General features: G+C 41.9%; 1 protein-coding gene across 5 annotated transcripts in view; it reads right to left on the bottom strand.

The window, feature by feature from the left end:
* Positions 1-27,675, bottom strand: part of thsd7ba (thrombospondin, type I, domain containing 7Ba) — a 646,137-nt gene that overhangs the window by 17,448 nt on the left and 601,014 nt on the right. For 2 of the 5 annotated variants that reach the window (XM_067987207.1, XM_067987208.1), the window contains exons 23-25: positions 21,436-21,609; positions 14,457-14,552; positions 10,570-10,652 (exon numbers count right to left, since the gene is read on the bottom strand). In XM_067987207.1, coding sequence (XP_067843308.1) covers positions 10,570-10,652; positions 14,457-14,552; positions 21,436-21,609 — 353 coding nt within the window. Of the gene's footprint in view, positions 1-1,660; positions 1,723-7,402; positions 8,077-10,569; positions 10,653-14,456; positions 14,553-21,435; positions 21,610-27,675 lie in introns of those variants that run through there. The other 3 variants (XM_067987209.1, XM_067987210.1, XM_067987211.1) reach the window with 3 other exon arrangements.

The raw sequence follows: 27,675 nt of genomic DNA on the forward strand, positions 1-27,675 counted from the left end.
AAATACATAAGCTGGATGTTATGGTGCAGAGCCGGGGCTGGCAGATGACAGTTTAAGTGCAGACACTGATATAGCAGGAAAGAGTGCAGCATGTAAGGATATGACCACAGCGGGAAATAATGACAAAATAAACATGCACATCAGTCTAAGGAGTGGGGGAAATGGACGTCTCAATGTTCTATAATTGAATGTTAGGAGTCTTAGGAATAAGATGAAAGACCTGGAGTTCTTTGCTGGAGAGCGAGTCTATATTATTGACATCAGAGGCCGGGTTCAACAATGACATGGCTTGCATAAATGTACAGTGATACAGATTAGAGATAGAGGGGGGAAAAAAATTAGAAAGGGCATATTATTGGGCTTGGGTAGCACGATCCGTTATTACCCCGTGCCCAATGGCCCCTGCGCAGGCAGGACGAGACTTTCGTCAGGCCTGAGGACTTACCTGCAAGCTGCGTTGGAAATCAGCATTGACAAGAGGATTCAATGCAATTCGCACTTTCCACCAGCAGGGGCATCCCCAATCTCTTAAAGGGAAGATGTCTCTTCAAATCTCTGAAAGGTAGCCGGTACCTGTTATTTGCTAAAAATAAGTGTGCTGTCTGCACAGAGTCTGAACGGAGATCAGACATTGCTCACATAAAACACAGATTCAGGTCCTGTCCCTATGTTTACACACTGATGTCTTGTGTTAAAACATTGAATAAAAGTGTGCACTACTAAATCCCACATCCTCCAATCTGCACGTCAGACCTCACCAAACTCCCGATCTGAGTTGGTTCCAGGCCTGCGAGAGGAGCGTGCACCAAGGTTCTCTACTGATGCACTAGAGGCCTTGGTGCAAGAGGTGGACAGAAGGAGGGACATCCTATATCCGCGGGGAGGGGAGATGGGGGGCAAGAGGCCCTCCAGACATATGGCCAAAAGGCAGTGTGAGGCAGTGGGGGACAAAGTCAATGCCAGGCACACAGCAGCACGAACACAGATGTAGTGCAGGAAGAAGTCAATACTTTGATACGAGTGATCAAGGTGAGTGAGGTCAACTGTCAAGTGGCATCTCCTACCAACTGCACCACTAGCCACATCCACTGCTCCACACACTACACCCCCATCACCCACATACCAACAAATTCTTTCCATCAGTACTCAATTCTTCCAATCAGATACTTCCACTCACCCTTGCACATTACTACTGTCGCAAGCCACCCACCCCCAACTCACAGGCCTCACACACCATTCAACCATGACAGGCACATCACCCAGACACACGTCCCAAAGGTCGCGCATAACAGGAGGCAGCATGTGGCAGTGGCATTTAGCCCCTCAAGCCTATTCTGCCATTCAATGCGATCATGGTGGACCTGTGACTTAACTCCATATACCTGCCTTAGCTCCATATCCCTCAATACCTACGGTTCACAGAAATCTATCGATCTCAGATTTAGAGTTCACAATTGAGCTACCATCAACTGCTGTTTGCAGAAGTGCGTTCCAAACTTCTACCACCCTTTGCGTGTAGCAACCTTTCCTAACTTCACTCCTGCACGTCCTGGCTCTAAATGTTAGTCTATATACTCGCGTCCTAGTATTCAAGTATAGGAAACCTCCAAAAACAGTTACAAACGTATTGGCAGCCAGAAGCAATAATCCAGCCACTAACCTGTAAATCCTGCATGTACAGCCTTTCATGTGAAAGAGAACGTGATCACAACGGAAATGGACCTATATGATATGGATACAGATAAATTGGAAAACCTGTGAATAAGGGACATGAGGAGAAGAAGACCAACTCTGGTCTGCTAATGCCCACAGTTGCGGAGAAGGGATTGGAGCAAGAACTTTGGTCAAATAAGGGGAGCGTAGGCAAGAACAGATGCAGTTGCTATGGGGAACTTCATTTATCCCCAGTTAATAGAAGGAATTCTTTAAATATTTTGTTTTCAGAATGTGATTTCTGACAAAATCACATTTGTTGCCCATCCTAAGTTGCCCGGAGATGATGATGGTGGGTCTCCCTTTGAACTACTGCAGTACTTGTGGTGAGGGTGCCCCCATAATGGAGTTAGGTATGGAATTCCAGGCTTTTGACTCAGTAACGATGATTGAAAGGCAGTATATGTCCAGGTCAGGATGGTGTGTAACTTGACATGGGCTGCTCCATTATTGGAGGAGTTGTGAATGGACGAACACTGTGGAATTATCAACGAACAGCCCCACTCCTAACCTTATGACAGAGGGAAGGTCAATGATAGAGAGAACTGAAGATGATTGGGCCAAGCACGTTGCCTTAAGGAACTCTGCAACGATGTGCTGGAACTGAGATGATTGGCTTCCAAAAATCATCTTTGTTTGTGTCAGGTATGACTCTAGCCACTAGAAGGTTTTCCCATTCACCACAGTTTTACTCGAGCTCCTTGGTGCCATACTTTGTTGAATGCAGCCTTGATGTTAAGGGCAGCTACTCTCACCTCTCCCCTGGCATGCAGCTCTTGCATCCATATCTAGATTAAGGATGTGATACGGTCAGGTACCAAATCGTTCTGGCAGAATCCAAACATGTATGTCGGTGCGCAGATTATTGGTGAATTTGTGTCACTTAATGACACTATTGATTACATCTTCCATCACTCTGTTAATGTTTGGGAGGAGGCTGATAGAGCGGTAACTTGCTGCATTAGATTTGTCCTACTCTTTGTGGATAGGGCATACCTGGGCAATCTTCCAATTTTTCAGGTAAATACCAGTGTCATAGCTGCACTGGAGTAGCTTGGCTAGGGCGCCAGGTACTTCTAGTGCACAGCTCTTCAGCATCACAGCCAGGACATTAATGGGATATACAAACTATACATAAACTTGAATATACAACTCTCTATTCCTTCATCCAAGTCATTGGTATATGCGCTGAAAAGCTGAGGCCCCATTACAGATCCTTGGGGAATAACACTTGTCACATCCCGCCAGAGAACAAACCCTTTATATCCCTATTCTCTGATTCCTACCTCCCAACCAATTACCAGCCCATGTCACAAGGTTATCTCCAATTCCATGCACTTTTATTTTTGCCAATAATCTCGTGTGGAACTTTATCAAATGCCTTCTGCTATCAGTTTGATCCTGCAGATCTTGAGAGATGTAACCCTGAAGCTTTCAGAAGCTGGTTTCCACAGTTCTTGCGAAATGGTCCCCCAAAGCCTGAAGGCCAGTGATCAAATGTCCACTTTGCTTGCACTGGCTGGTCTGCAGGCCTTTCTGTCAAGTGGGGTAGATACAGATATTCATGGTGCCACTATGCAGTGAAGGTCCAGCTCCCTGCAGTTTGCTGCTAATTTCTTCAACCTGACTGCAATCCTCATTACCCAGGTTGCCTGCTGCCTCCAGTGCTGCCATAGCTTATTAATTGTAAACAATTTTACAACACCAAGTTATGGTCCAACAATTTTATTTTTAATCCCACAAGCTTTCGGAGGCTTCCCCCTTCCTCAGGTGGTGTGGAAATGACATTTTCGAATCCTTCGCATTTTAAAATCATAGAACAAAGCCTGGTGATTACTGCCCGTTGCCAAGGCAATCACAGTGAGCAGACAGAAAGGTGTCACCGAAAAAGGCCACCGAATATACAAACCCCCCCAAAAAAAGAGAGAGATAAGGAAGACAGTCAATGACCCGTTATATTAAAAACAGATAACATTTGTTCGCTGGTGGGGTTACGTGTAGTGTGACATGAACCCAAGATCCCGGTTGAGGCCGTCCTCATGGGTGCGGAACTTGGCTATCAATTTCCGCTCGACAATTTTGCGTTGTCGTGTGTCTCGAAGGCCGCCTTGGAGTATGCTTACCCGAAGGTCGGTGGCTGAATTTCCATGACTGCTGAAGTGATTAAAAATAAAATTGTTGGACTATAACTTGGTATTGTAAAATTGTTTACAATTGTCAACCCCAGTCCATCACCGGCATCTCCACATCATAACTCATTAAGGCAGCAGTAGCTTTAATATCCTGCTGCTGCATCAGGTCCCTGCCTCTTCTCCAGATAATTCCTAGCCCCCACACTCCCATGTATTTTCCGGACCCTTTCCTGACATTTTTTTATTCTGTATTTTGGGCATAAATTCTGTCTCTTGCTCAGTTTTCTGCCCCCATTCAGCATACCTGAGGTGTTGCAAGCTGTAATTAAACAGCTTGCATGCTCCTGTATACATAAGTTGGCTGAACCTACAATGTATGGCATGGCTAGACCCACTCCACCTCAGTTCCATTGGTGCAATGGTGCTATTGCAATTTCAGATCCTCTGGCTCTACGCTATCTTTAAAATGTTTTTCTAACCAATTTCAGCTGAAAGATTCTTGGGGTTTGGGGTTTTTCAGGTCAGTTCAACAGTTGGTCAAAAACATCTATTTCTTCTTGATTCTGCCCTTCAAAAGGACAAAATCTCCCTAGTCCCATAGTGGATCGAGAAGTGCATGTGCATCGTGTTGGTGACATCATCACACACATTCCATGATGTCTATAAACAAGATGCATGATGATGTCACTAACATATGCATGCAGATCCCAGCATTCAATGCCAAATTCTGTTAGGAAGGTAACTTGAGGTCAGTTCCTTTTTGCACTTAAAAGTGTTTGAGAGAGAATTTATGTGCTATCTCATGTCTGCCACACCTAACCTGTAATGCCAAAAGGAAAATGTAAGTGGGATTCAAAGAAGCATTGAGACAAAACTTACGATTCATACACTTAATTAGCAACATTCTAGTTACTGGCCACCCAAATATCAGCCAGAAGTACACTACTGATCAACATCCGAGACTCAATTAAGTAAACTAAGAGCAAACATGGTTTATAATGAAGATGGCACAAGAAAGGAATGGAAATGTGTATCAAGATGTATGTCCATTAAGTGCTTTTATATAGTGGAATAACGATAGGTTCTGAAGCAAAATGTACAAAATGAAGTACATCTAAAGAGCCTTGTTAATATCTACAGTAATGTGAACAAAATGGATATACTACCTACATTGATTGCAATAAACTGTTCATAGCATTACATTTCAGCATCAATAATTTTATATTTCATTCAAATTTTAAAATATTTGTGCTCCACGCTACTATGCTGATGATGTGACTGCTATTTTAGCAGTCAACATATTTCAGCATACACAAACACATGTCTATTCACAAATACCATAAATATATTTCACCGCTAATATAGCTTGACAGTATTTTGTGATCAGGGAAACATGTTACTTTTGGAACTGCCACTGAGGCCCATAAAAATAGTATCTTTAAACTGTGTAAATAATTGAGGGTTGTCATTTAGCTTATCCCTGCCTGGTTAGTCACTTGTTTGTTTTCTTGAGGTTTAGTGAGGCTCAAAATAAAAAAAATATTAATTTTCTCCAAATTTGACCTTTCTCGCCTCTGCGTTTCGATGCTATTTGATCTGTTAGTGGTTCTCTTATATTTTACTCACCCACGAATGGAAACAGTTTCTCCACATCAACCTATCAAATCCCTTCATAATTTGGAAGATGTCTATCAAATCTTCTCTTAATCTTCCCTTTTCCAGAAAAAGAGCCCCAGCCTTTTGGTATCGTCTGCAAATTTCAACACCATATCTCCCATTTCTGAGTCTAAATCGTTCATGTATATGGCAAACAGCAGTGGTCTCAGCACTGATAAACCGAACCTCAATAATATGCTTGAGATAGCTACAAATTCAAGAACCTGGGGATCAAGACTCAACTTAGAAAAAGAGGTGTAGGTGGATTTAACTACTTTAAAAAGGTGGTGAATGCACAGAATGAACTGTCCAGAGAGATAGTGTGGAAAAAGTAAGGGAGAATGAGGTAGATATTTAAGGGAATGGGCAATTGGAAGGTGTTTGTCTTTGGGAATGGGCTGCAGTCATTTTCAGGCAAATACTTTCCTACTCCCCCAGACAATAAAACAAGATTGCACTTAAATAACGCCTTTAAAGTAATTCAAGAATTCAACATGCTTGAAATAGGAGGGAACAGGATCTTAATAAGAGTTAGGACAGAGTAGGGAAAAGTGATCGTAGGTATAGTTGAAAAGATAGGTTTTGAGGAGGCTTTTGAAAGTGGGCAGACATTAACCAAGGTAACCGGGCAGGGAAAGCTTTTACAAAGAAAATTCAAGAGTTTAGGGACATGAAGCTGAAGGCTCTGCTACTGATTGTGTTGGGGAGTGAATGCACTCTGGTCTGTTTGATGGATGACAATTGGAGCAGTGGAGCGTAATAGCTGGGAGATAGGAGCTAGAGAAGGTTGTAAAGGTAGGATTGAGCAGGGCTATGTAGGAATTTGAGGATCTTGAATCAATGAGTTGGGAGAAGTGGAGCCAGTGAAGGGTGGCAAGGTCAGAAGTGAGTGAGCGGGACTTCAAGGGAGTATTTTAGTTTTGCATAAGCCAGAATTTGTGCAAGGTGGAGCTAGGAGAGCCTGCTGGGAGAACTTGGTGAGGTCGAGCCTATGGAAAATAAAAAAATAAAGTAGTCAACCTTCTGTACTCATCAGAAATGTCATTTGCTTTCAAAAGGAGAAGATATTTCTCTGTGGTAATTTCTCTACAATATGAAATACATTAGTTTGCTGAGGAGTACAATTGCCATCGTACATCAAAATTTAAAAGAAATCAACCTCTCCATCTTAGCCCAGCCACGTTAAGCTAGGTATCAGTTTAGGTGGTCTTTTCTACGTTGCCTCCAGTGCCTGGATAACCTTGCTGTCGTACGACAACCAGAATTGTACACATTGCTTCAGGTGTAACTACCAGTATTGAGCCAGATGTGACCATACCAGACTCATCATTATCCCTTGGGATTTGCTTACTCACAAATATATTGTGAATTTAAAAATGTTTTATGATTCCAAACATTATTTAATTCTGTTTCATAACTCAGCTTTAAAATCATACAAAAATGAAAACTGAAAATATATTGCAACAAAAAGTTGCAAGAAGATTTTGACAGCGCTCAAAAGGTACATGGCTGCACATTAATGATACTGTCACTAGGGGGCAGTAAATGCATGTTTACAGTGAAAACAGTCTTAATGATTATGTGTAACTTTTGTTTTATTTATTCTAGGGATGTGGGTGTTGCTGGCAAGACCGGCATTTATTACCCATCCCTAGTTGCTTTTGAGAAGCTGGTCGAGGGCCTTCTTTTTATACTCTATTTACTGGAATTCATTAATCAAAATCATGTTCTGCAGGAAAATTGAAGCAGACAACAAAACATTGACCAAATTGCACTGTAAATTGTCTCTTGTTAAACCTTCTAAATAATATAATTTATTATAAAAATATTTCAACTGTTTAGATAATTGTGTTTCTTTTATCCCTGCTGGGTAGGTTTCTTTTAACTGATATAGTCACAAGGCACATTCTTTTAAGTCCTCTGCACACACTTCACGGGTTCACAAAACATATAACGAATACTTTTCAGCCTCTTCAAAACTCCTTTAGCAGCTTGAAACTTGTTCTGAGTTTCTGAAGCAGACGGCCAACTGCTTGTTTCCATGTGATTACATAAATTACATTAATACTTCCCCATTGTGTAACAGCCAGCATTTTCCCCTTTATGCACAATGATGTTTCTGACCACACCAATCATGAAAAACGCTGAGATACCAGAATGACTTAACTTCTCATAATGAATAACAAATTCAACAATTGATGACTGTGAAATTATGCTGTGTGATATTAAACATTTAATGTATTCATATGAAATTCCTTTGTCTACTGTTTCAAGGTGTCTGCCTTGGCTCTGTTCCAGCATTCTTCTGAGTCAAAAGGCTGCAGGCTCAAACCCCATTCCAGAGACTCGAGCACATAACCCCAGGCTGACACTTCAGTGCAGTTCTTAGGGATTGCTGCACTTTCGGACAAGTCTTTAAACCGAAGCCCCATCTGTTCTCTCAGGTGGACGTAAATGATTCCATAGCACTATTTGAAGAAGAGCAGGGAGTTCTCCCAGTGTCCTGGCCAATATTTATTCCTCAATATCCAGTTGTTTGTCATATTGCTGTACACAAATTGGCTGCTGTGTTTCCCTGCATCAGTGACAACAAGTGCTTCATTAGCTGGAAGGTTCTTTGGAATGTCATGAGGTTGTAAAAGGCACTATGTAAATGCAAGTTCTTTCTTCTTTCTAATGGGCCTGAATTGAACCCGTGCAAAGGAAGCCTGCTTCAATCTCATCTCTGGATTAGTATTAAATATTCCTTACATAGGCAAAATATAAGATGATAAAGAATAAGGCCGCTAAATTGGGCCTTGTAGCGCCGGTTGTTTCGGCGCTACGCGGCCTCCTGAATATCCAAGATGGCGTCATGGAGGTGCCGGATGCCATCTTGGTAAAGGGGTTAGCGCATGAGCAAATAATGAATGGCGGCATCATGTAAAGTAAGGAGAAAATGCATATAATCAGTGTGCAAAACTGATTTAAAGGGATAGAAACCATTTTGGGACTTAACGCTCTACTCAATGCACTGTCCTAACCACGAACATCTGAACGTGTCTTAAGAGTGCCTGGAGGATCCCCACCAGTGCTATTTAAAGGGACCATGCAGGATTTACAGGTTAGTTTCTGAATTAGTGCTTCTGGCTGCTGATGCATTTGTACCTGTTTTTGGAAGTCTCCTATGCTTGAATATTAGGACCAACGGACATAGCCTAATACATAGAGCCAGGATGTGCAGGAGTGAAGTTAGGAAATGCTTCTACACGCAAAGGGTGGGAGAAGTTTGGAACGCTTCAATGCAAACAGCAGTTGATGCTAGCTCAATTGTGATATGGGCTAATGCGGGTACATGGAATTAGGTCACAGGTCAACTATGATCTCATTGAATGGCAGAACAGGCTCGAGAGGCTAAATGCCACTCCCACTTGCTGCCTCCTGTTATGCGCCACCTTCTCCTGCAAGAAAGCGGGACGTGCCTGTCATGATTGAATAGCTGCCAGTGTGTGTCGTCTGAGAGTTGTGGGTGTGCGGCTTGAAACAATGGTAATGTGTAGGGATGAGAGGAAGCATCTGATATGAAGAGTTGCATGCTGATGGAAAGATTTTGTTGGCATGTGGGTGATGGGGGTGTAGTTCGTGGAGCAGTGGATGCGGCAAGTGGTGCAGTTGGTAGGAGACACCAGTTGACCTCATTCACCTTGACGACTCGTGTCAAAGCAATGAACTTCTTCCAGCACTGCATCCATGTTCATGGTGCTATGCGCCTGGCATTGACTTCGTCCCCTACTGCCTCCCACTGCCTTTTGGGCATATGCCTGGAGGGCCTCCTGCCACCCCCCACTCCCCCCCGCGGATATAGGATGCCCCTCCTTCTGTCCACCTCTTGCATCAAGGCCTCTAGTGCATCAGCAGAGAACCTTGGTGCACGCACTCTCGTAGGCCTGGTAGAAACTCAGATCGGCAGATTGGTGAGATCTGGCATGCAAATTGGAGGATGTGGGATTTAGTAGTGCGCAATCTTTATTCAATGTTTTAACGTAACTCATCAGTTTGTAAACATAGGGACAGGACCTGCATCTGTGTTTTACGTGTGCGATGTCTGACCTCTGTTCAGACTCCGTGCAGTCAGCAGACTGTTATTTTTAGCAAATAACAGGTACCGGTTACCTTTCAGAGATTTTGGCAGGCTGTCAGAGAGACAGCCTGCCTTTAAGGGATTCGGGCTCCCCCAGCTGGTGGAAAGTGCAAATGTCATGAAATCGTAGATATATAGCCTGGATTTTTCGCATGCACGAGGTAAGTTCTGTGTAGCACGAATGTCTCATGCTACCTGCAATGGGTCGACCGGGCGCGGGTAAATTGAGCAATGCGATGCCCGCGCCTGTTTTCGGGGGTTAGCCAATTTAACCCCCGAAGAGTTATAAGTTTCTAAAATATATATTTGATGATAATTAGTGTGGATACTCACTAGTAAGACTGAACATCCCATTTGTAGTGGATCCCTATAGAATGTAGGATACCACAAAGCTTTTCTTTGTAGAATATTAATCACTTGTTTGGATTACCCACTGCATTTTGGGATTAATCCCATGGAAACTTTGTCAACTATGATGGACTGATGGTAGTGTGGTTTAGCATTTCATCCAAAGGATGACTTCCCCAAGAGTACAATGTGCTCTTTCCACTCTACAGTACTACAAGGATTAGGTGCCTGGATAATTTTCAGCAGTAGGCTTCGACCTCACAACGTTCTAGGTTAAAGCTTCATTAATTGGCCCAACCCAAGCCCTTGGCAAATACAATATAAATCCACAATGGCAATATAATTTGCTGATAAATTGGCTCACTTTCACTACTTTATAGCACCAGATTGTGGAAAAAATCTTATTACTATTGTGTGGTGGATCATTTCATAAGCAAATCTATTGCATTTTTACAGATGGTAATTAAAACCAGTGCTTCAGAATTTATATTACAACTGGAGCATAAAAGCAAGAAGCAGGCAGAGTTTTAAGCTTCCAGTCAATAACTATTAAATGGTAAACATTTACAGCGAACAAGGATTTTGCTCTTGATTGCTTACCTGTGTACAGAAGGAGTATGGTTTAGTGCAGGGTGGATGGCAGTGTCTGGTAGCAGTTGGCTGGCTCAGAGGAGAGCAACCTCCTGAATTTAACAAAGATATTATAAATTCATAAGGCTCAATAATACTGGAGGTGGGAAGTACATTAAATATGTATGCTTTTATATTGCAATGTTTATTAACACAGTTAAAATTGGGAAATATGGGAGAACAGCTATGACACAGCTTTTAGAAGCTTGAATTATGAATGTAACTACCACAAGTTTAATAAATAATAATAATTTTTCAATATAAGGATGTTCTGACGAATGCTGCCATGTTCCACATTGTAGATATTTTGCAATGTTTTGTAGAAAGGAACCAGGGAAATCTGTGTGAAAAGACAGCTCTGTCCAACTCAAGTTTTCAAAGTGGAAGTTAACTTTACAAATGCACAGTTTTGTGTCTTCAAACTTCTGGCCTCTCTGCCCTTCACCTGAATCCCGACTGATCAAAGAGCCAGATTAAAGGTCATTAGTGTGACTACACATTTCTTGTTTTCCCATTTTCACAGTGGATAGTGCTAACAGGAACACTTTTTAAGCTTCGATATCTCCGACACTATTATGTAAAAACTTGCTTTTCTTTAGCGCTCAATATGGACAGAAAATTACATCAGCTCTTTACAGTGAATAGTGAAGTACCACCAGGTGGTGGGGGAGGGGGAAGAAGGTGATGACGGGGCAAAACCAATGTGGAATAATGAGGTCTTCAATAATGTTTTTGAAGACAGGGAGGGAGGTGGCATGGTAGAGATGCTGAGGAAGGGAGTTTCAGAGCATGGGAGAAGGTAGTAGAAGGAGCAGAGGGAGCGGGGAAACAAGCAGTAAGCTGGTGTTGGGGGTCCACACAGTGTTTAGAGGGTGAAAGTACCGGAAAAGATCAAGGAGGTAGGTAGCGTGAGGCCATGGAAACATTTACAGGTGAGCACATGAATCTTAAAGTGGATTGCCTAGGACATGGGAAGCCAGTGCAGCTTGGTGAGGACAGGAGTGATGGAGATGTTGGCCTTAGTGCGGGTAATGATGTGGACATGCGGCATTGAGGACAGATCGTAGTTTATGAATAATAAAAGTGGTACAAGGAGAACGATGTTAGAAAACTCCAGCTTCAAGTTGATTAGGGTTTCAAGGCCAGGTTGGGGGCGAGGTATGGGTGGAGGAGGGCAATGTTACAGTTTTGATTTCAGATTAGATATGGGGTCAGAAGCTGAGCTTGGATCGAACAATATGCCAAGGTTCCACATCGCTGGGCTAAGTCTGAGGTGACAGCCAGGAAAAAGATGGAGTCAAGGTCAGAGGCATTTGCAGAGTCAAAGAAGATTACTTCGGTTTTGGCAACATTGAGCTAGAGAAAGTTTTAGCTCATTTAGTCTTAATGTCAGATACACAGTTGTAGATGGTGGCAAAATCCGTGGGGTTGATGGGTAAGGTGGAGTTGGATGTTATCAGCATAGATGTGAAAGCTGACCACATACTTAAGATAACATTGGCAAGAGGTAAATGATGTAGAGGAGGAGGTCAAGGATAGAACTCTGGGGTACACCAGAGGTAACTGTGAGGGAAAATGGCATGGCTGAGGTACTAAATGAGTACTTTGCATCTGTCATTTATTACCAAGGAAGAAGATGCTGCCAAAGTCACAGTAAAACAGGAGGTAGTTGAAATACTGGATGGGCTAAAAATTGATAAAGAGGAAGTACTAGAAAGGCTGTCTGTACTTAAAGTAGATAAGTCACCCTGTCTGGATGGGATGTATCCTAGATTGCTGAGAGAAGAAAGGGTAGAAATTGCGGAGGTACTGGCCATAATCTTCCAATCCTCCTTAGATATTGGGTTGGTGCCAGAGGACTGGAGAAATGCAAATGTTACACCCTTGTTCAAAAAAGGGTGTAAGGATAAACCCAGCAACTTCAGGCCAGTCAGTTTAACCTCGGTGGTGGGGAAGCTTCTAGAAATGATAATCCGGGACAAAATTAACAGTTACTTGGACAAGTGTGGATTAATTAAGGAAAACCAGCACTGATTTGTTAAAGGCAAATCGTGTTTAACTAACTTGATAGAGTTTTTTGATGAGGTAACAGAGAGGGTTGATGGGGGCGATGCAGTTTATATTGTGTATTTGGACTTTCAAAAGGCGCTTGATAAAGTTCCACATAATAGGCTTGTCAGCAAAATTGAAGCCCATGGATACGAAATTGGCTAAATGACAGGAAACCGAGAGTAGTGGTGAACGGTTGTTTTTCGGACTAGAGGAAGGTATACAGTGGTGTTCCCCAGGAGTTGGTACTAGGACAACTGCTTTTTTTGATATATATTTAATGACTTGGACTTGGGTGTCCAGGGCACAATTTCAAAATTTGCAGATGACACAAAACTTGGAAGTGTAGTAAACAGTGAGGAGGATAGTAATAGACTTCAAGAGGACATAGACAGGCTGGTGGAATGGGCGGACACATGGCAGATGAAATGTAATGCGGAGAAGTGCGAAGTGATACATTCTGGCAGGAAGAATCAGGAGACGCAATATAAACTAAATGGTACAATTCTGAAGGAGATGTCGGAACAGACAGACCTGGGGTGGCAGGACAGGTTGAGAAAGTGGCTTAAAAAGCATACGGGATCCTGGGTTTTATAAATAGAGGCATAGAGTACAAAAGCAAGGAAGTTATGTTGAACCTTTATAAAACACTGCTTCGGCCACAGCTGGAGTATTGTGTCCAGTTCTGGGCATTGCACTTTAGGAAGAGTGTGAAGGCCCTAGAGAGGGTGCAGAAGAGATGTACTAGAATGGTTCCAGGGATGAGGGACTTCAGTTAGGTGGATAGACTGGAGAAGCTGGGGTTGTTCTCCTTAAAGCAGAGAAGGTTGAGAGGAGATTTGACAGAAGTGTTCAAAATCATGAAGGGTTTAGATAAAGTAAATAAGAGAAAATGTTCCTAATGGCAGAAGGGTTGAGAACCAAAGGACACAGGTTTAAGGTGATTGGCAAAAGAACCAAAGGCAACATGAGGAAAAACTTTTTTTACGCAGCAAGTAGTTATGATCTGGAATGCTCTGCCTGAAAGAATAGTGGACGCAGATTCAATTGTGGTTTTCAAAAAGGAATTGGATAAATACTTGAAGGGAAATAATCTGCAGAGCTATGAGGAAAGAGCGGGGGAATGGGACGAACTGGATTGCTCTTAGAAAGAGCCGGCATGAGCTCAATGGGCCGAATAGCCTCCTTCTATCCTGTAACCATTCTATGATTCCATGTTTCTATGATTCAAAGAATGAGGCAATGGATAACTAGGCCGGTCAGTTTCAGGTGCGCTCTACCTTACGTTTTGCAGATTTGAGACCTTGGAAGTGGCTCTTGTACCAGTGGAATGTTTGTGATGGGCAAGTGTCAAAGAGGGGACAAGGGCACTGAAAGAGGAGGTGAGGTAGTTGTTGAGGAGATCAAAAGAATCGTCAATATCTTCCTGAGCAGAGGGCCAGAGTTGGAGGAGGTCGTAGTCATGGATACTTGTGTGAGAGTCAATAAGTTCCAGGGGCAGAAGGTGATGGTAGAGGTGTTAGGGGCAGACAGGGAGTTAAGTAGGAAAAAGGAGTTAGGCACTCATGAACATTGTTAAAAAATGATTTTACAACTATAGAATTCTATAGCTCTAACTTAAATGTAAAAATAGAAAAAGCCAGTTTGTTGCATTAACCTTAAAGTAAAGGCAGAGGAATGTAGTGACTGGAAGGTGAAAAGATTAACAATGATTTAAAATCAAATATTAACAGAGCTGTAGCCCTGATTATTCTATCAAAATCCCCAACAATTCAATGTGTAATAAAGAGTTAAATACTGTTCTTTACCTGTCACATTTATACCATCTGAGCGGACACACCACACAGTTCGCTCATTGCCATTCCAGGGACTTGACCTCCACTCATACTCATGACAATTTCCGTCTGGAAAAAAAAAAATTCAAATTGGTCTTTGTAGGAAGAATATTCAACTTACTTTCAGTTAATGATTTTGGATTTTGGTCACCAAAATAAAAATGAAGTGACAAGACATCAAGCTCTCACCCAATTTGCAACATTATATTGGTTTTAAACTGAATATACCAGTATCAGAATACAAGTATAAATCCACAGGAAAAGTGTCACCATCAAAAGGGGCATGAAAATACACTACCTTCTATTTTACAGCTGTAAACCCCTTGGACTGGAGCATAAACATGACCATATCTCTGAAGCTGCAAACAACATTTCACATCTTTTATTTGACATCACGGCATATAAAGAGCATAGTACTTATTCATATGTTGAGGCTGTGAGCATACTTGAAAGTTGTGCAGAAATTACCTTGTGAGGTTTTAAGTAAGATTGAGAAACGGCGAAGATGAATGTGTGATAGTATGGCAGATTAAGTGACTAAAGAACATAAATTATGGAACAAGAGAAAGGTCATATGACCCATCAAACCTTCTTTTGCAGATTATGTGCAGCCTACCCTATCATGGATACTAATCAACCCATTTAATTCCTTGAGGGGAAAGTTCTGCATAAATACTTCCTGATCCCCAAAGGGTATCAAACAAGCTCCAGAATAGTCACTCATCACCACATCTCCATTATTTCACTTCAGGAAGGCAGACAGATATAAAACATAATAATTTCCAAACCGTTGTTATATCAAGCGTCATTTTTATTCTTCACATATTCCAATCACTGCAGAGTTTAGACACTACACTCCTCTGACAATTGGCCATCTTTCTGGTCTTCATTCACTTCAACCGTTCCACAAAAAAAATAACTTGATATTCAAGTAGATATGGAAAAAGTGAATTTAAAAATGCAAATTACCTGGCAGTTGTTATTTGGTGTTGAATTTTGAAATTGTTTTGACCATAGAAGGAAAGGAATTCATATACAGTTAACAGAATGGAGATGTCGTTATTGACCTTATGTTCCTTAGCAGTCATCTTTATTAGTCACACAACACCAGGTTATAGTCCAACAGCTTTATTTGAAATCACAAGCTTTCGGAGCTTTGCTCCTTTGTCAGGTGAGCTCCGAAAGCTTGTGATTTCAAATAAAGCTGTTGGACTATAACCTGGTGTTGTGCGACTCCTTACATTTGTCCACCCCAGTCCATCACCGGCATCTCCACATCATCTTTATTAGTAACTTTAATTATTTTCAGCCTCGGTCAGAAGCTGATAAGCCTCAAATTTAGTTTGACAGAGGTGAAGGGCAATGTCTTTCAAATTGAACCAGATTAAAGTAACTTTCAATTACACATGTATCTTTCAGAATGATCTGCCTCTGATTAGATATTGTAAATTGCACATTAAGGTTATTTTAGCAGTGCAGAGACGCTCATTGCCAGCAACAGAGACCAATTTTCAATATTATCTCTTTATAACAGTGATACACAACATATGGCCTAGGCATTGAATCCAGATTACAAGACATTGTGAATGAGTCATTTAGGCACTCATAAATTTGTGAAATACTGAACAAACCAGTTACACTGACCCAGATGGGCTGATTTCAAATACAGTTTCTCTCTCTCTCTGTATTTCCTTCTCCTTTCCCTTTGTTTCCCTTCTCATTTACTTTCCTTTCATGTCTCCTCCTTTCCCTTTGGGTCTTCTTTTCCTTTCCACCTGCTCTTGGTAAGCATAAGGAGATTGTTCCAGGAATATCCCTACGGTAGAAGTACTTACCCACAATGCATAGTAAAGTGCCTGTCCTCTCTAGAGGAATGCCAACTGCCAATTTATTTTGAGACTATCCACATAAATTTCACTGAGAATCCTTAACATTCATCAAAAACCGAAACTTTCAACCAATCTGTCTTATTTGTATTGGAACTCAAATCAGAGTTTCAAACCAAATTAAAAGTCTGAAGTGTTGTAGTTTCAGCCATGTCAGGCTTATTCCTGCATACCCAGCTTGTTCAAATTTAACTTCAGGATAGATGTAGCCTGTCCATTTCAGAAAAACAAGTGTGCTTGTGCAGAGAGGCAAAATCAAATTTTGTGCATGTACAAATCTATTTTATGTGTCTCATCTCCTAATACCAATTAGCATATGGAGACTTGAGCTGAAAGCCAAAGAAACAAGAGGTTTACAAAATAAAGGACAGTTGTTTTTAACTGCTAATCTTATTGGTCAAAGGAACCAATGGTAATTATTCACCTGATCTCTGGTCATCTAGTTGTGCAATGAACAAATCCATCTTCCCTGGTTGTGAATACTTGCACTGGAATATGTGTTTTCTGGTTTATAAATACCCCAATTTTTTTTTATTCATTCATGGGATGTGGGTGTTGCTGGCGAGGCCGGCATTTATTGCCCATCCCTAATTGCCCTTGAGAAGGTGGTGGTGAGCCGCCTTCTTGAACCGCTGCAGTCCGTGTGGTGAAGGTTCATGGTTTTATGGAGTTAAAGGCTGAAAACTTATTGTTCCAAGTTCTGAGAAGTCATTGGAAAGTGTGAAAAGGCAAGAAGGGGATGGACTTTAGTTTGAGGTACGGTTGGACAGGATTTTTCCCCCTAAAATTAATACTCGTGTGAAACGAGAGGAGTCTGATTCTTGTAAGAGTTTGGTGTAAGTACAAGTTCAAGGTCATATTATCAGCATTTTTTAAAAAGTTAGACGCAAAAGGATGGACATGCAGAGAACCCTCGTAATGTGCGTGAAGTGTGATGTGTGGGATGTCATAAATCTTCAGTATATCTAGGGCAACACATTTGCACTAAGTATCAAAGAATTGAGTCTCTGCAGCAGAAGATCTATGTACCTAAGAAGCAATTATTCATACTCTGCAGTATGAGAAAGGATGAGGGGCTCTGGATTGCACTCTCCAGGATGTGGTCACCAAAAAGGCAGTGCTAGACAGTTCAAAATGCAGGGATAATATACAGAGAGAGAAATGAGTGACAGTCTGCAAGGGCAGCAGAGGGAAACAGGACTCGCAGTTCAGGAAACCCATAAATGACTGGAACTATCCAATAAGTACCTCGTGTGGAGTAAGTATGAGACGGACAGTGACTCAGAGGAGGGTGGTCCTGAGCAACACTGCAGCACTGTGGACAAGGAGCTACCCTTGGGGCAGATAGACTACAAGAATAGTAGAGCGAAAGTAGTGGGAGATTCTATAGTAATGAGTACAGGTAGCCTTTTTTGCAGCCGTCACCGGGTTCCAGGGTGAAGGAAATCATGAACAGATGGAACAACTTCTGGAAACGGAGGGAGAGCAGAGAAAAGCTGTGGTCCAATGACACAGTGTTTGAGGTTTGAGGTCTTCCTTTACTGTAGAAATATATCGCAAAGTATTTGACAGAGGCAGAATCAAAAAAAACTATGGATACTGAGTGAAAGAAGCAGAAATCAGGAGAGGTGCGCAATAAGCTGGTCGAAGAGATGAGTTTTAAGGAGGGTCTTAAATGAGGAGAGGGCTGTGGAGAGGTGGAGGGGTTTACGAACGGAATTCCAGAGCATGGGACATAGGCAACTGAAGGCACACCTGTCAATGGTGGGGTAATCCAGAAGAGGCCAGAGTCAGAGGAACAGAGCGTTTAGGGAGGAGTTATAGGGCTGGAAGAGGTTACACAGATAGTGAGGGTAGAGGCCATAAAGTGATTTAAACCTGAGGATGAGAATTGGGGAAGTGGAATAATGGAGTCTGGAGTTGATAAAGGCATGGATGAGGGTTTCAGTGGAAGATGAGCTGAGATGGGGCAAAGGTGTGTTCAGTTTACATGTGGAAGCTGACCCTATATCTACGGATGATGATATCAAGAGGCAGCATGTAGGTGATGAATAAGAGGAAGCCAAAGATAGAAGGGACTCTGAAGGCAATGGCCCAAGGGCTGAAAGAGATGCACTGACAACGATCAGATAGGTAAGAGTAGAACCAAGTAACGGCAATACCACCGAGCTGGACAATGGAAGAGAGATGTTGGAGAAGAATGGTGTGGTCATCTATATTAAAAGCTGCAGGAAGGTCAAGGAGGCCAAAAAGGGAAAATACACCATGGTCACAGTCACTGAGAATTTTGTTCATGACTTTGGTTAGGGCCATTTCAATTTTTGGAGGGGAGGAAGCCTGATTGGGGACATTTAAATAGGGAGTTGAGAGAGAGATGGGCATGGATTTGGGAAGTGATACCACCCTCAATGACTCTACAGAGGAAAGAGAGGTTGGACATAGGGCAGTAGTTTGCAAGGACAGAGGTTGACCTTTTTGAGGAAGGGGTATGACGGTAGTATTAAAAGGGTGCTTGAGAAGAGGGAACCACTTACAATGTCAGCTGGCATGGGTCCAGAAAGGGAAGTTGAGTAGTCAGCAGTTTAGTGAGGAATGGGGTCAAGAAAGCACAGGGTGGTTATTAGGGACAAGATGAGCTTGGAGAAGGCAAGGGGAGGGGAGATGAGAGAGAGACAAGGGTTCAGCCTTAGGGTGGGAGAGATTTGGCTTGGTGGGCAAAGGGAAGAGGAATTAGAAGAGGCAGCAGAACAGATGTTCATGGAATCAGTGCACATGAGGGAGCTGGTCTCAGGAGCAGCTGCAAGGTGACAAGGAGCACACAAGATTGGGAGCAGCACAGGTTGATTGCTCTGCTCAAGCACAAAGTGCACAAGTGATGTGACAGTTGGAAGGCCCTATCTATGCTTTCCTTTATGCCTTGCAAGCTGGAGGAGGTGTTGGAACCCAGACCTACAATGGCAACAGTCAGAGCTTCCATCAAAGCTGTCAGATCCCTTTCCAGCGCAAGATGAATTTATCCGCATATGATCCTATGGTAGTTCAAATGTACTGCCCAAAGTTTCTCATTTTAATTGAAATTGATGAACAGCACTGGAAGTGTATTTATTCAAGAACGCCCTTTTATATTTGAAATAAATGAGAAACAGAAGTTCATCAATGTGTTGTAATTTCCTGCAGACAGCAAGCATTTTCAAAGGGGTTACAGTTTCTCTTCTATCAGAAACAGATCTTTTCATTCTCTTCAAAGATTTAATAAATTACTTCAACTGCAACAAATATCTTGCTCTATTTACCTTTCTGCCAGGCTGCATTTGAATACTTTTGTTCTAGGATCATGCTTCTTGTTACATTAGGTGTAAAAATGGAACAGCAACACTTTTGCTGTTTCTTGACACCCATTACTGAATAAATGTATCCACACTCGTGATGACAGTAAACCACATAGGGCTTTCTGCATCCCCGAGGTGTTGGCCACAAAGGTTATACAGCAATGGGACAACTACAATATGCATTCATACCCTTGCTTTACAAGAACCTGATTTGAAGTGATACAGTGGCATCCATTCCAGATGAACTCCTGCAGCCCAGTGTTAAAATACTAGCTTGGCACTGCATTCATTACCAGCATCAAATTGATAGCAAAACTACAATGTAAAGTTCACATTTGGTACAAAAGATAAGCTAGATAAAGGGATAATAAAGAGCTTCAAAAGGGAACAACGATGCTGAAAGAAAGTAGGTAACACATTGAAGATGAAAAGAATAACACAGGGCCATGTGTTGTAAACTGTTAAGTTCTATAGCTTTTAAACTGAAAGCTGGAAAGTACCTGCACAGGCTCGTGGTTGAGTGGAATTTCCCAGCCCTCTACATGACCCTTGTCTGACTGTTTGCCTGTGTTTCTCTTATGTTAAATTTACTTGGTGTCGCACAGAGCATTTGTGGAACAGCAACGTGAACAGGTAGAGCATACAGACTCAAATGGATGCACAGAATACTGCACACAGCCCTCCGATGTCACTTGTGAAGATGAATTCAAAATTGTTGTACTTGTCTGCTGCAAACACTCACATGGTAAAAAATAGCTTTCCGGCCTTTTTATGCTTTTATGCGTTATTATGATGTCCTATGCTCCCTTTCAAATGTCCGGCAGGTTAATGCAGTAATTTAAGTGAGCTATTGCGAATGTGTGATCATTAACAGTCTGCTCTCTATTCTGCACCCTTCATATTGCCCTTGTTTGTGCTACAGGAGCCACTTAGATATCAATATTAATCCTTAATGACTCACCACTTTCTATGTATAAAAATAGCACAGTTACACAAGCTAGTCTGCTTGCTTCACTGGTTGTATTCTTATCATCCCTGCATTTCTGATACTGATCACGATCATAATCTCAGCTGAATGTAGAGCATCACTAACATCATTGTACATTCCAAATATTGCATTAACTGGACAAAAGTAGGGAAATAAAACATGCAATATAAAAGTCAGAACAACCAATTCATTAAATTCATTGCAGTCTGGTAAAAGAAATGACTGCTGACATGTTCATAACCTAAGTCATCATGGCAACCAAGAGCAAGGGAAAACCCAAAATGATGATGGGTGTGGGAGTGTGAAATACATAACAACCCTTCCTACAAATTCTTAGCCTAATTTTGAAATTCTATTGATTGTGGGATGAGTACTTTCGACTGAACACCATCTACCTTTTACAGACTACGTGCCCAGGATTCTGGGAGTCGGGCATTAATCTCGGAAGAGGGTTGGATTATTATTCTTCCATTCCAAATTATAGTTGATCAACTGAACTAGTTTCAGCTATTATCAAATGCTTTAAACAGCTCCTCACAGGACCAATCTCAAATTTACAGCAAAGCCCGTGTCTCTTGACTCTCACTATTCGCAGCCCCTTAATCCAATAAGATATTATTGCTTTATATCTTTAAAAAATATGTAATCAGCTGAATTAATACATGGATTATTTTACAATTCATTGATGGTGAATTTGCCAGTTATCATTTTAAACCATTTTAATAACAATCTTTTTGATTTGTTCTTACCTGTACAAGGCCTCACCTCCCATATTTGTTCAGGGCAATTATCCTGGTTTTCCAAAGCCTGAACAATCACGGCTCTGGAACGGGTTTGGCGACCAGTCGTTTCAAATCTCTTTCCATCCAGGCAGATCAGCTGGCACGAACTCCATGACGACCACTCAGTTAGGTGACAGTCACCTGGTGGTTACAATTGAAATATTTCATAACAAGAATGCCCAGATCCAAAATGTATAATGATTACTCATGCCTTAAATTAGTTATTTATGCATTTGCATAATTATTATTTGTACATAGCAATTATATACTCCATGTTTTCAGTGAAACAAATCAGCCAATTGCTAAATATTGTGAAAGATTTATGAAATGCTAAAAATCCTCTGGAAAAACCAAATAATCACAAAGCACCAAGTTTATGGCTTAATTGACCCTTTCATATATAAAATAGTTGACATGGGGGGAAATTTCAAAGCAGAAATTTCAGCAAGACCTGCATTTATTTAGCACCTTACACAACTTCAGGACATCCCAAAATGCTTTACAGCCAATAAAATACTTTTGAAGTGTCGTCACTGTTGTAATGCAGGAAACATGGAAGCTAACATCCGCACAGCATGATCCCACTAACAGCAATGTAATAATGAACAGATAATCTGTTCCTTTTTAGTGATGTTGGTTGAGGGATAAATATTGACCAGGACACTGGGTTGAACTCCCCTGCTCTTCTTCGAAGTCCTTTGGGATCTTTTACATTCACCTGAGAGGGCAGGCGTGGCAACTCATCCAAAAGATGCACCTCAGACAGTTGTCTTTCAGTACTGCACTGGAATGTCAGCCTAGATCTTCTGCTCAAAAGGGTTCGTGAATATACATAATGTATGTTTCATTTTGGTCACAGTTGCAGTAGTTTGGAGCCTGGAGATTTCTCTTGGCAGACAGTACTGGTTTACTGCTAGCGATAAATACACCTATCCTTCACGGTGGGGGACGGAGGCTGGACAACTCAGCTGTGGGTTGCAAAATTGTCCTTTGACTTCTGGAGCTTGGCAAACAACACTGATTGGCAAATCCGTTCTCTGCTGGCTGTGAGGAAAAAATGTTCCGTTCACCAGCAAAGACAAACCTTTACAAGTTCAAATATTCAGCATATAAATTTTAAAGAAGCTTCAAATGACTATCCACCGGAGTTTAGGTCAGAAACTTAGCCACTGCCAGTGAGAAGGATGGTGGAAAGTGGTTAAGTGGAAGCTGGGTATCAGCATGAAAGTATCTTTGCGATATTGCACCCCTTCTAACCCACCCCTTATTATTGTCTGAATAAACAGTGAGGGTGCAATAATACGGCAAATTTAATATTTCAAACTGGTTTTCATTTTGCAGCATTGCTAAAGTTGTCGTATAAATTTGGAGTAGGGGCCTGACCTGAATCTGGAGAGAAGCAGTGTGATACTCCCCGAAGAAGATAATCTCATACCTGTTTCACACAGCATGGAGCGTAATTTCAATCGTGTGTCAATCCAGTTTAAATAAAAGTTTAAATCTTTGGACCTCCTGCATGGAGACATCTGCTTTTGTCTAGTTATCAACACATTTTATTACATCTCAAAGTGCCATTCTTATTCAAAGCAGATTATAATCAAGTTTAAATGATGTCATATAAGCCTGCGATCATTCTTTCCTCTGTTAATGCTGGTTGCAGGCGAAGGCCAGGCATTGCCTACATAAATTCACGCAACATGAAGGAATGCTGCATTTTTGCAGCGAGTAGCTCTGAAAGGAACAGGCTGCAAATTGGAGACAATGAGAGATTTTAACTTGGGGCCAAAGGTTCGCTGGCATTTATCTTTAATACTGTTGCACCTGGTGGGTACTGTGTGGCCAAACTTCAGGGGTCACCTGAGGATTGTTTGAAAGACAACATTCCCTTTAGCACAATGGGGGTTTCATTTTTGAAGCCATTAAATCTGGTGTATTTGGAAGAAAAGCAGGCAAATGAACAGGAGACACTTTTGGATGTCTGGCAAGTGAGGGATCCCAGGAGGAGGAGATCGTCTGCCACTCCTACCTTTACCCTCAAGCAAATCTACTGGTCCCACAGGAGATCTCTGGAACTTAGAGGAGCAGTACCTTGGCAGGCTTCAATTCCCCCGGGAGGTAGTGCAAGAGTTCTGCGACATGCTGCAGGTGGACCTTCAGTTACACTCCAGGCAGGCATGGTGTCAGTGTCAGTCAAGATCACCACCACTTTACATTTTTTTGCATTGGGCTCTTTCAGGGGATTAAGGGAGAATATAAGTCACATCAGGCAATCAGCAGTGCATCCCTGTATAAAACAAATGACTAAAGCCTTGTTCCAAAGAGCCAACAATTACATCACATCCCTATGGTTCTTTAGGATGGCAAGATTTCCCATGGCGAGGGGTGATAAGATGGCACACATGATACCTTTTGTTGCCCAGCTGAAAAGAAATGCCGAATTTCCAGGTGGAATTCTTGATGCCTTCATTCAACTACACTGATGACCCACAGATAGTTGAAGGGTTGGCTCTTGGGTGATAAAGAATACCTGTGCTGTCTTGGCTCATGACACCGCTGCGGGATCCATAAACAGAAGCCAAGCTCGGATATAATGAGGCCCATTTCTCCACCAGGGACGTAGCTAAAAATACAGTTAGCATGTTGAAGTAGTGCTTCCAGTACACTGGCAGGTCAGGGGGCATGCTGTAGTACAATCCAGCTACATTCACACATGGGACGGTGAAGACAATATGAAAGAAGATATGGGTCAGAGGTACCAGATGATACTACTGATTGGTGGGTCACGGAGAATATGTCATCTTGTCCCTGCCTATTTTGCCCATCCTGATGAGGCCACTGAATTTCTTCCAGCAATGGTGCCATGTGCTTTGCACTGTGCAGTTGGCATTAATGTGGTCTTCCACTTGCTGCTAGGCTCATCATGCCTTAACCTTAGTCACCTTATGGCCATGGCTCAGGAATAGAATATCCTCCCTTTCCTCCACTTTCTGTAGCAATATTTACAAAAATATTTAACATGCAAATTATTGCTTCTACTGCTGATGCTTCTAGACATTTCAAATTACTTCAGCCACCCAAAAGCCAGACAGACAACAAATCATTAGGAAGTAATGCAGACCAACAACAGCAAAACAAAACCCACAGCAAACTCAGATCACAAAAATAACAGGAAAAGGTCAGCCACAGAAGAAAACTTACAGAAAGGCAGGCACCTAATTTCCACACACAGCAGACCTCAGTGTTTTTAAATTGCTGCAGGCGTTTAAGGTCTGCAGCAGCACTCACTAAGTTACAAAGAATTACATAGAATTTACAGCACAGAAATAGGCCATTTGGCCCAATTGGTCTGTGCCGGTTTACGCGCCACACGGGTTCCTCTGCGAAGTGGGCATGCGCCCAATGGCAGACTGCCACAAGCATCTGGCGCACACCAAGTCCATGCTAATCAGCCAGATCGGGAAATATAAGTAAGTTAATCTGCATCTGTGTTCAGCTCACTCCAGGTGTACTATGCTTCCTTTGTGCTCAGACAGAGGGGCCAGGCGAGCAAAATTGGCCCTTAAACTTTAAACCCATGGGAGAAGAGCCCTGCATCTGATGTGATCATACTTGTGGAGTTCTCTGCTGCGCAGAACAGCAGCTTCAGTATAAACAGAGTACTGTCTGGCTGGAACACATTCTGCAGCTATTGGCCTCAGATTGGTTGCTACAGTAAAATGTAGCATAAAATTTCTATCCTGCAGATCAGACTGTGGTTATGTTCAGGAGAAGATGGCCCTTTTGACTACAAATAATTTTAATTAAAAAAATTTGCAAGTGAGCTCAGCTTCTAATTGGCTCGGGTTCTGCTGGCTTTTCAAAGCTGGAACTTTGGGGACCACGGGGGAGGTCCTTACCTTCACCGCCTGGGTAGTTGCCTGGCGGAGCGAATCACCCATCCGTAATAGATTTGACCTGATTTTCATTCCATTAAAATCAATTGAATGAAAAAATCGGGCAGGATCTATAAAGGTTGGGCAATCCATTTCACCAGGTTATTACCCGGGGGTGAAGACAAAAATCTACCCCAATGAGGGAATTGACCTCCAATTACTCTATGCCTCCATTTTAATGCTACCATTTAACACCAGTGAGAAAGCTTCATCAGATAAAATCAAGTAAGAGTGTAACAGGAACATCTAGCCCCAACTGTCACTGGTTTTACACTTTTGTAACTTGTTTTCAAAACAAACATTCTCTGTAAGTTCCATTGTAAAGAAATATGAATAAAACAAAACAAATTCTGGGGAAGGGGAATTCCGTTGTGAATTATATAAATGATAAAAACAAGATCTGAAGAGTGAGAAATCATAAATGTTTTTAACCTGACTAAATGGTACTTTCTAAATCCAAAACTGTCATGTTTAACCTTTTCAATTTCCCTTGGAGGACCTCTATGTGACCCAAGATTTCACCCAAAAATCCCATTCTACAGTTGGTGACACATATGCTAAAAAGGGACTTTCTATCACTTGAAAATTGGTTCTGTGCAAGAAAACTTTGGATAAATCTTTACTATAACTTCTAAAGTTTGTCAACATTAGCAGTCAGTCACCCCTAGAACTTAATGGTGATTGACTGATTACAAGGTTCATACAAACATGACTAGGGTCAAAGGATTAAAAAAAAATGGCTGTCATTTTGTGGTTTTTCAATCTACTTTGTATTGCATTGGTGGACTGAAAGCATCAGCCATAACTGCACATTTACAGAAGCAAATCAGCAAAGTGTACACTGCCAGTACATTTTAATAAATCGTAATGAAAGGTCACTGACCTCAAATATTAACTGTTTCTCTCTCTCTCCACAGCTGCTGCCTGACCTGCTGAGTGTTTACAGCATTTTCTGTTTTTATTTCAGATTTCCAGCATCCGCAGTAATTTGCTTTTGTTTTAATATTAATATTCTTCTGATTTTAACCACACTGGAGGTTTTCCTGATGGACTCACTAACTTTGGACATCCTATTTTATACAATTATTCATTACTGGTACTGTGCCAGCAATATTGGCATTGGTTACACCTCTGAAGCACCTTGGGATGTTTGTTTACACTAAAGATGCTAGCCCAGATTTTCCCGTGAAAATAATGGCGAGTTCTTTGATGAAGTAACGGAGAGGGTTGTTGCAGTTGATATTGTGTTCATGGACTTTCAAAAGGCATTTGATAAAGTACCACATAGTGGATTTGTTAGCAAAATTAAAGCCCAAGGTATTAAAGGGACAGTCGCAGTGTGGATACAAAATTGGCTAAGGGACAGAAAGCAGAGTAGTGGTGAACGGTTGTTTTTTAGACTGGATAGAAGTATACAGTGGTGTTCTCCAGGGATCAGTATTAGGTCCACTGCTCTTTTTGATATATATTAATGACCTGGACTTGGGTATAGAGGGTATAATTTCAAAGTTTGCAGATGATATGAAACTCGGAAATGTAGTAAACAATGTGGAGGATAGTAACAGACTTCAGGAGGACATGGTGAGATGGGCAGACACATGGTAGATGAAGTATGAAGTGATACATTTTGGTAGGAAGAATGAGGAGAGGCAATATAAACTAAATGGTACAATTTTAAAAGGGGTGCAGGAACAGAGAGTCCTGGGGGTGCACATACACAAATCTATGAAGGTGGCAGGACAAGTTGAGAAGGCTGTTGAAAAAGCATATGGGATCCTGGGCTTCATTAATAGAGGCATAGAGTACAAAAGCAAGGAAGTTATGCTAAACCTTTACAAAACACTGGTTAGGCCTCAGCTGGAGTATTGTGTTCAATTCTGGGCGCTACACTTTAGGAAGGATATCAAGGCCTTAGAGAGGATACAGAAGAGATTTATGAGAATGGTACCAGGGATGAGGGACTTCAGTTATGTGGAAAGATTGGAGAACCTGGGGAAGGAACAGCAATGTATTTCCAAGTCGGGATGGTGTGTGACTTGGAGGGGAACGTGCAGGTGGTGTTGTTCCCATGTGTCTGCTGCCCTTGTCCTTCTAGGTGGTAGAGGTTGTGGGTTTGGGAGGTATTGTTGAAGAAGCTTTGGCGAGTTGCTGCAGTGCATCCTGTGGATGGTACACACTGCAGCCACTGTGCGCCAGTGGTGGAGGGAGTGAATGTTTAGGGTGGTGGATGGGGTGCCAATCAAGCAAGCTGCTTTGTCCTGGATGGTGTCGAGCT

The sequence above is a fragment of the Heptranchias perlo genome, chromosome 7 (assembly GCF_035084215.1).
Source record: "Heptranchias perlo isolate sHepPer1 chromosome 7, sHepPer1.hap1, whole genome shotgun sequence".
NCBI lineage: Eukaryota > Metazoa > Chordata > Chondrichthyes > Hexanchiformes > Hexanchidae > Heptranchias > Heptranchias perlo.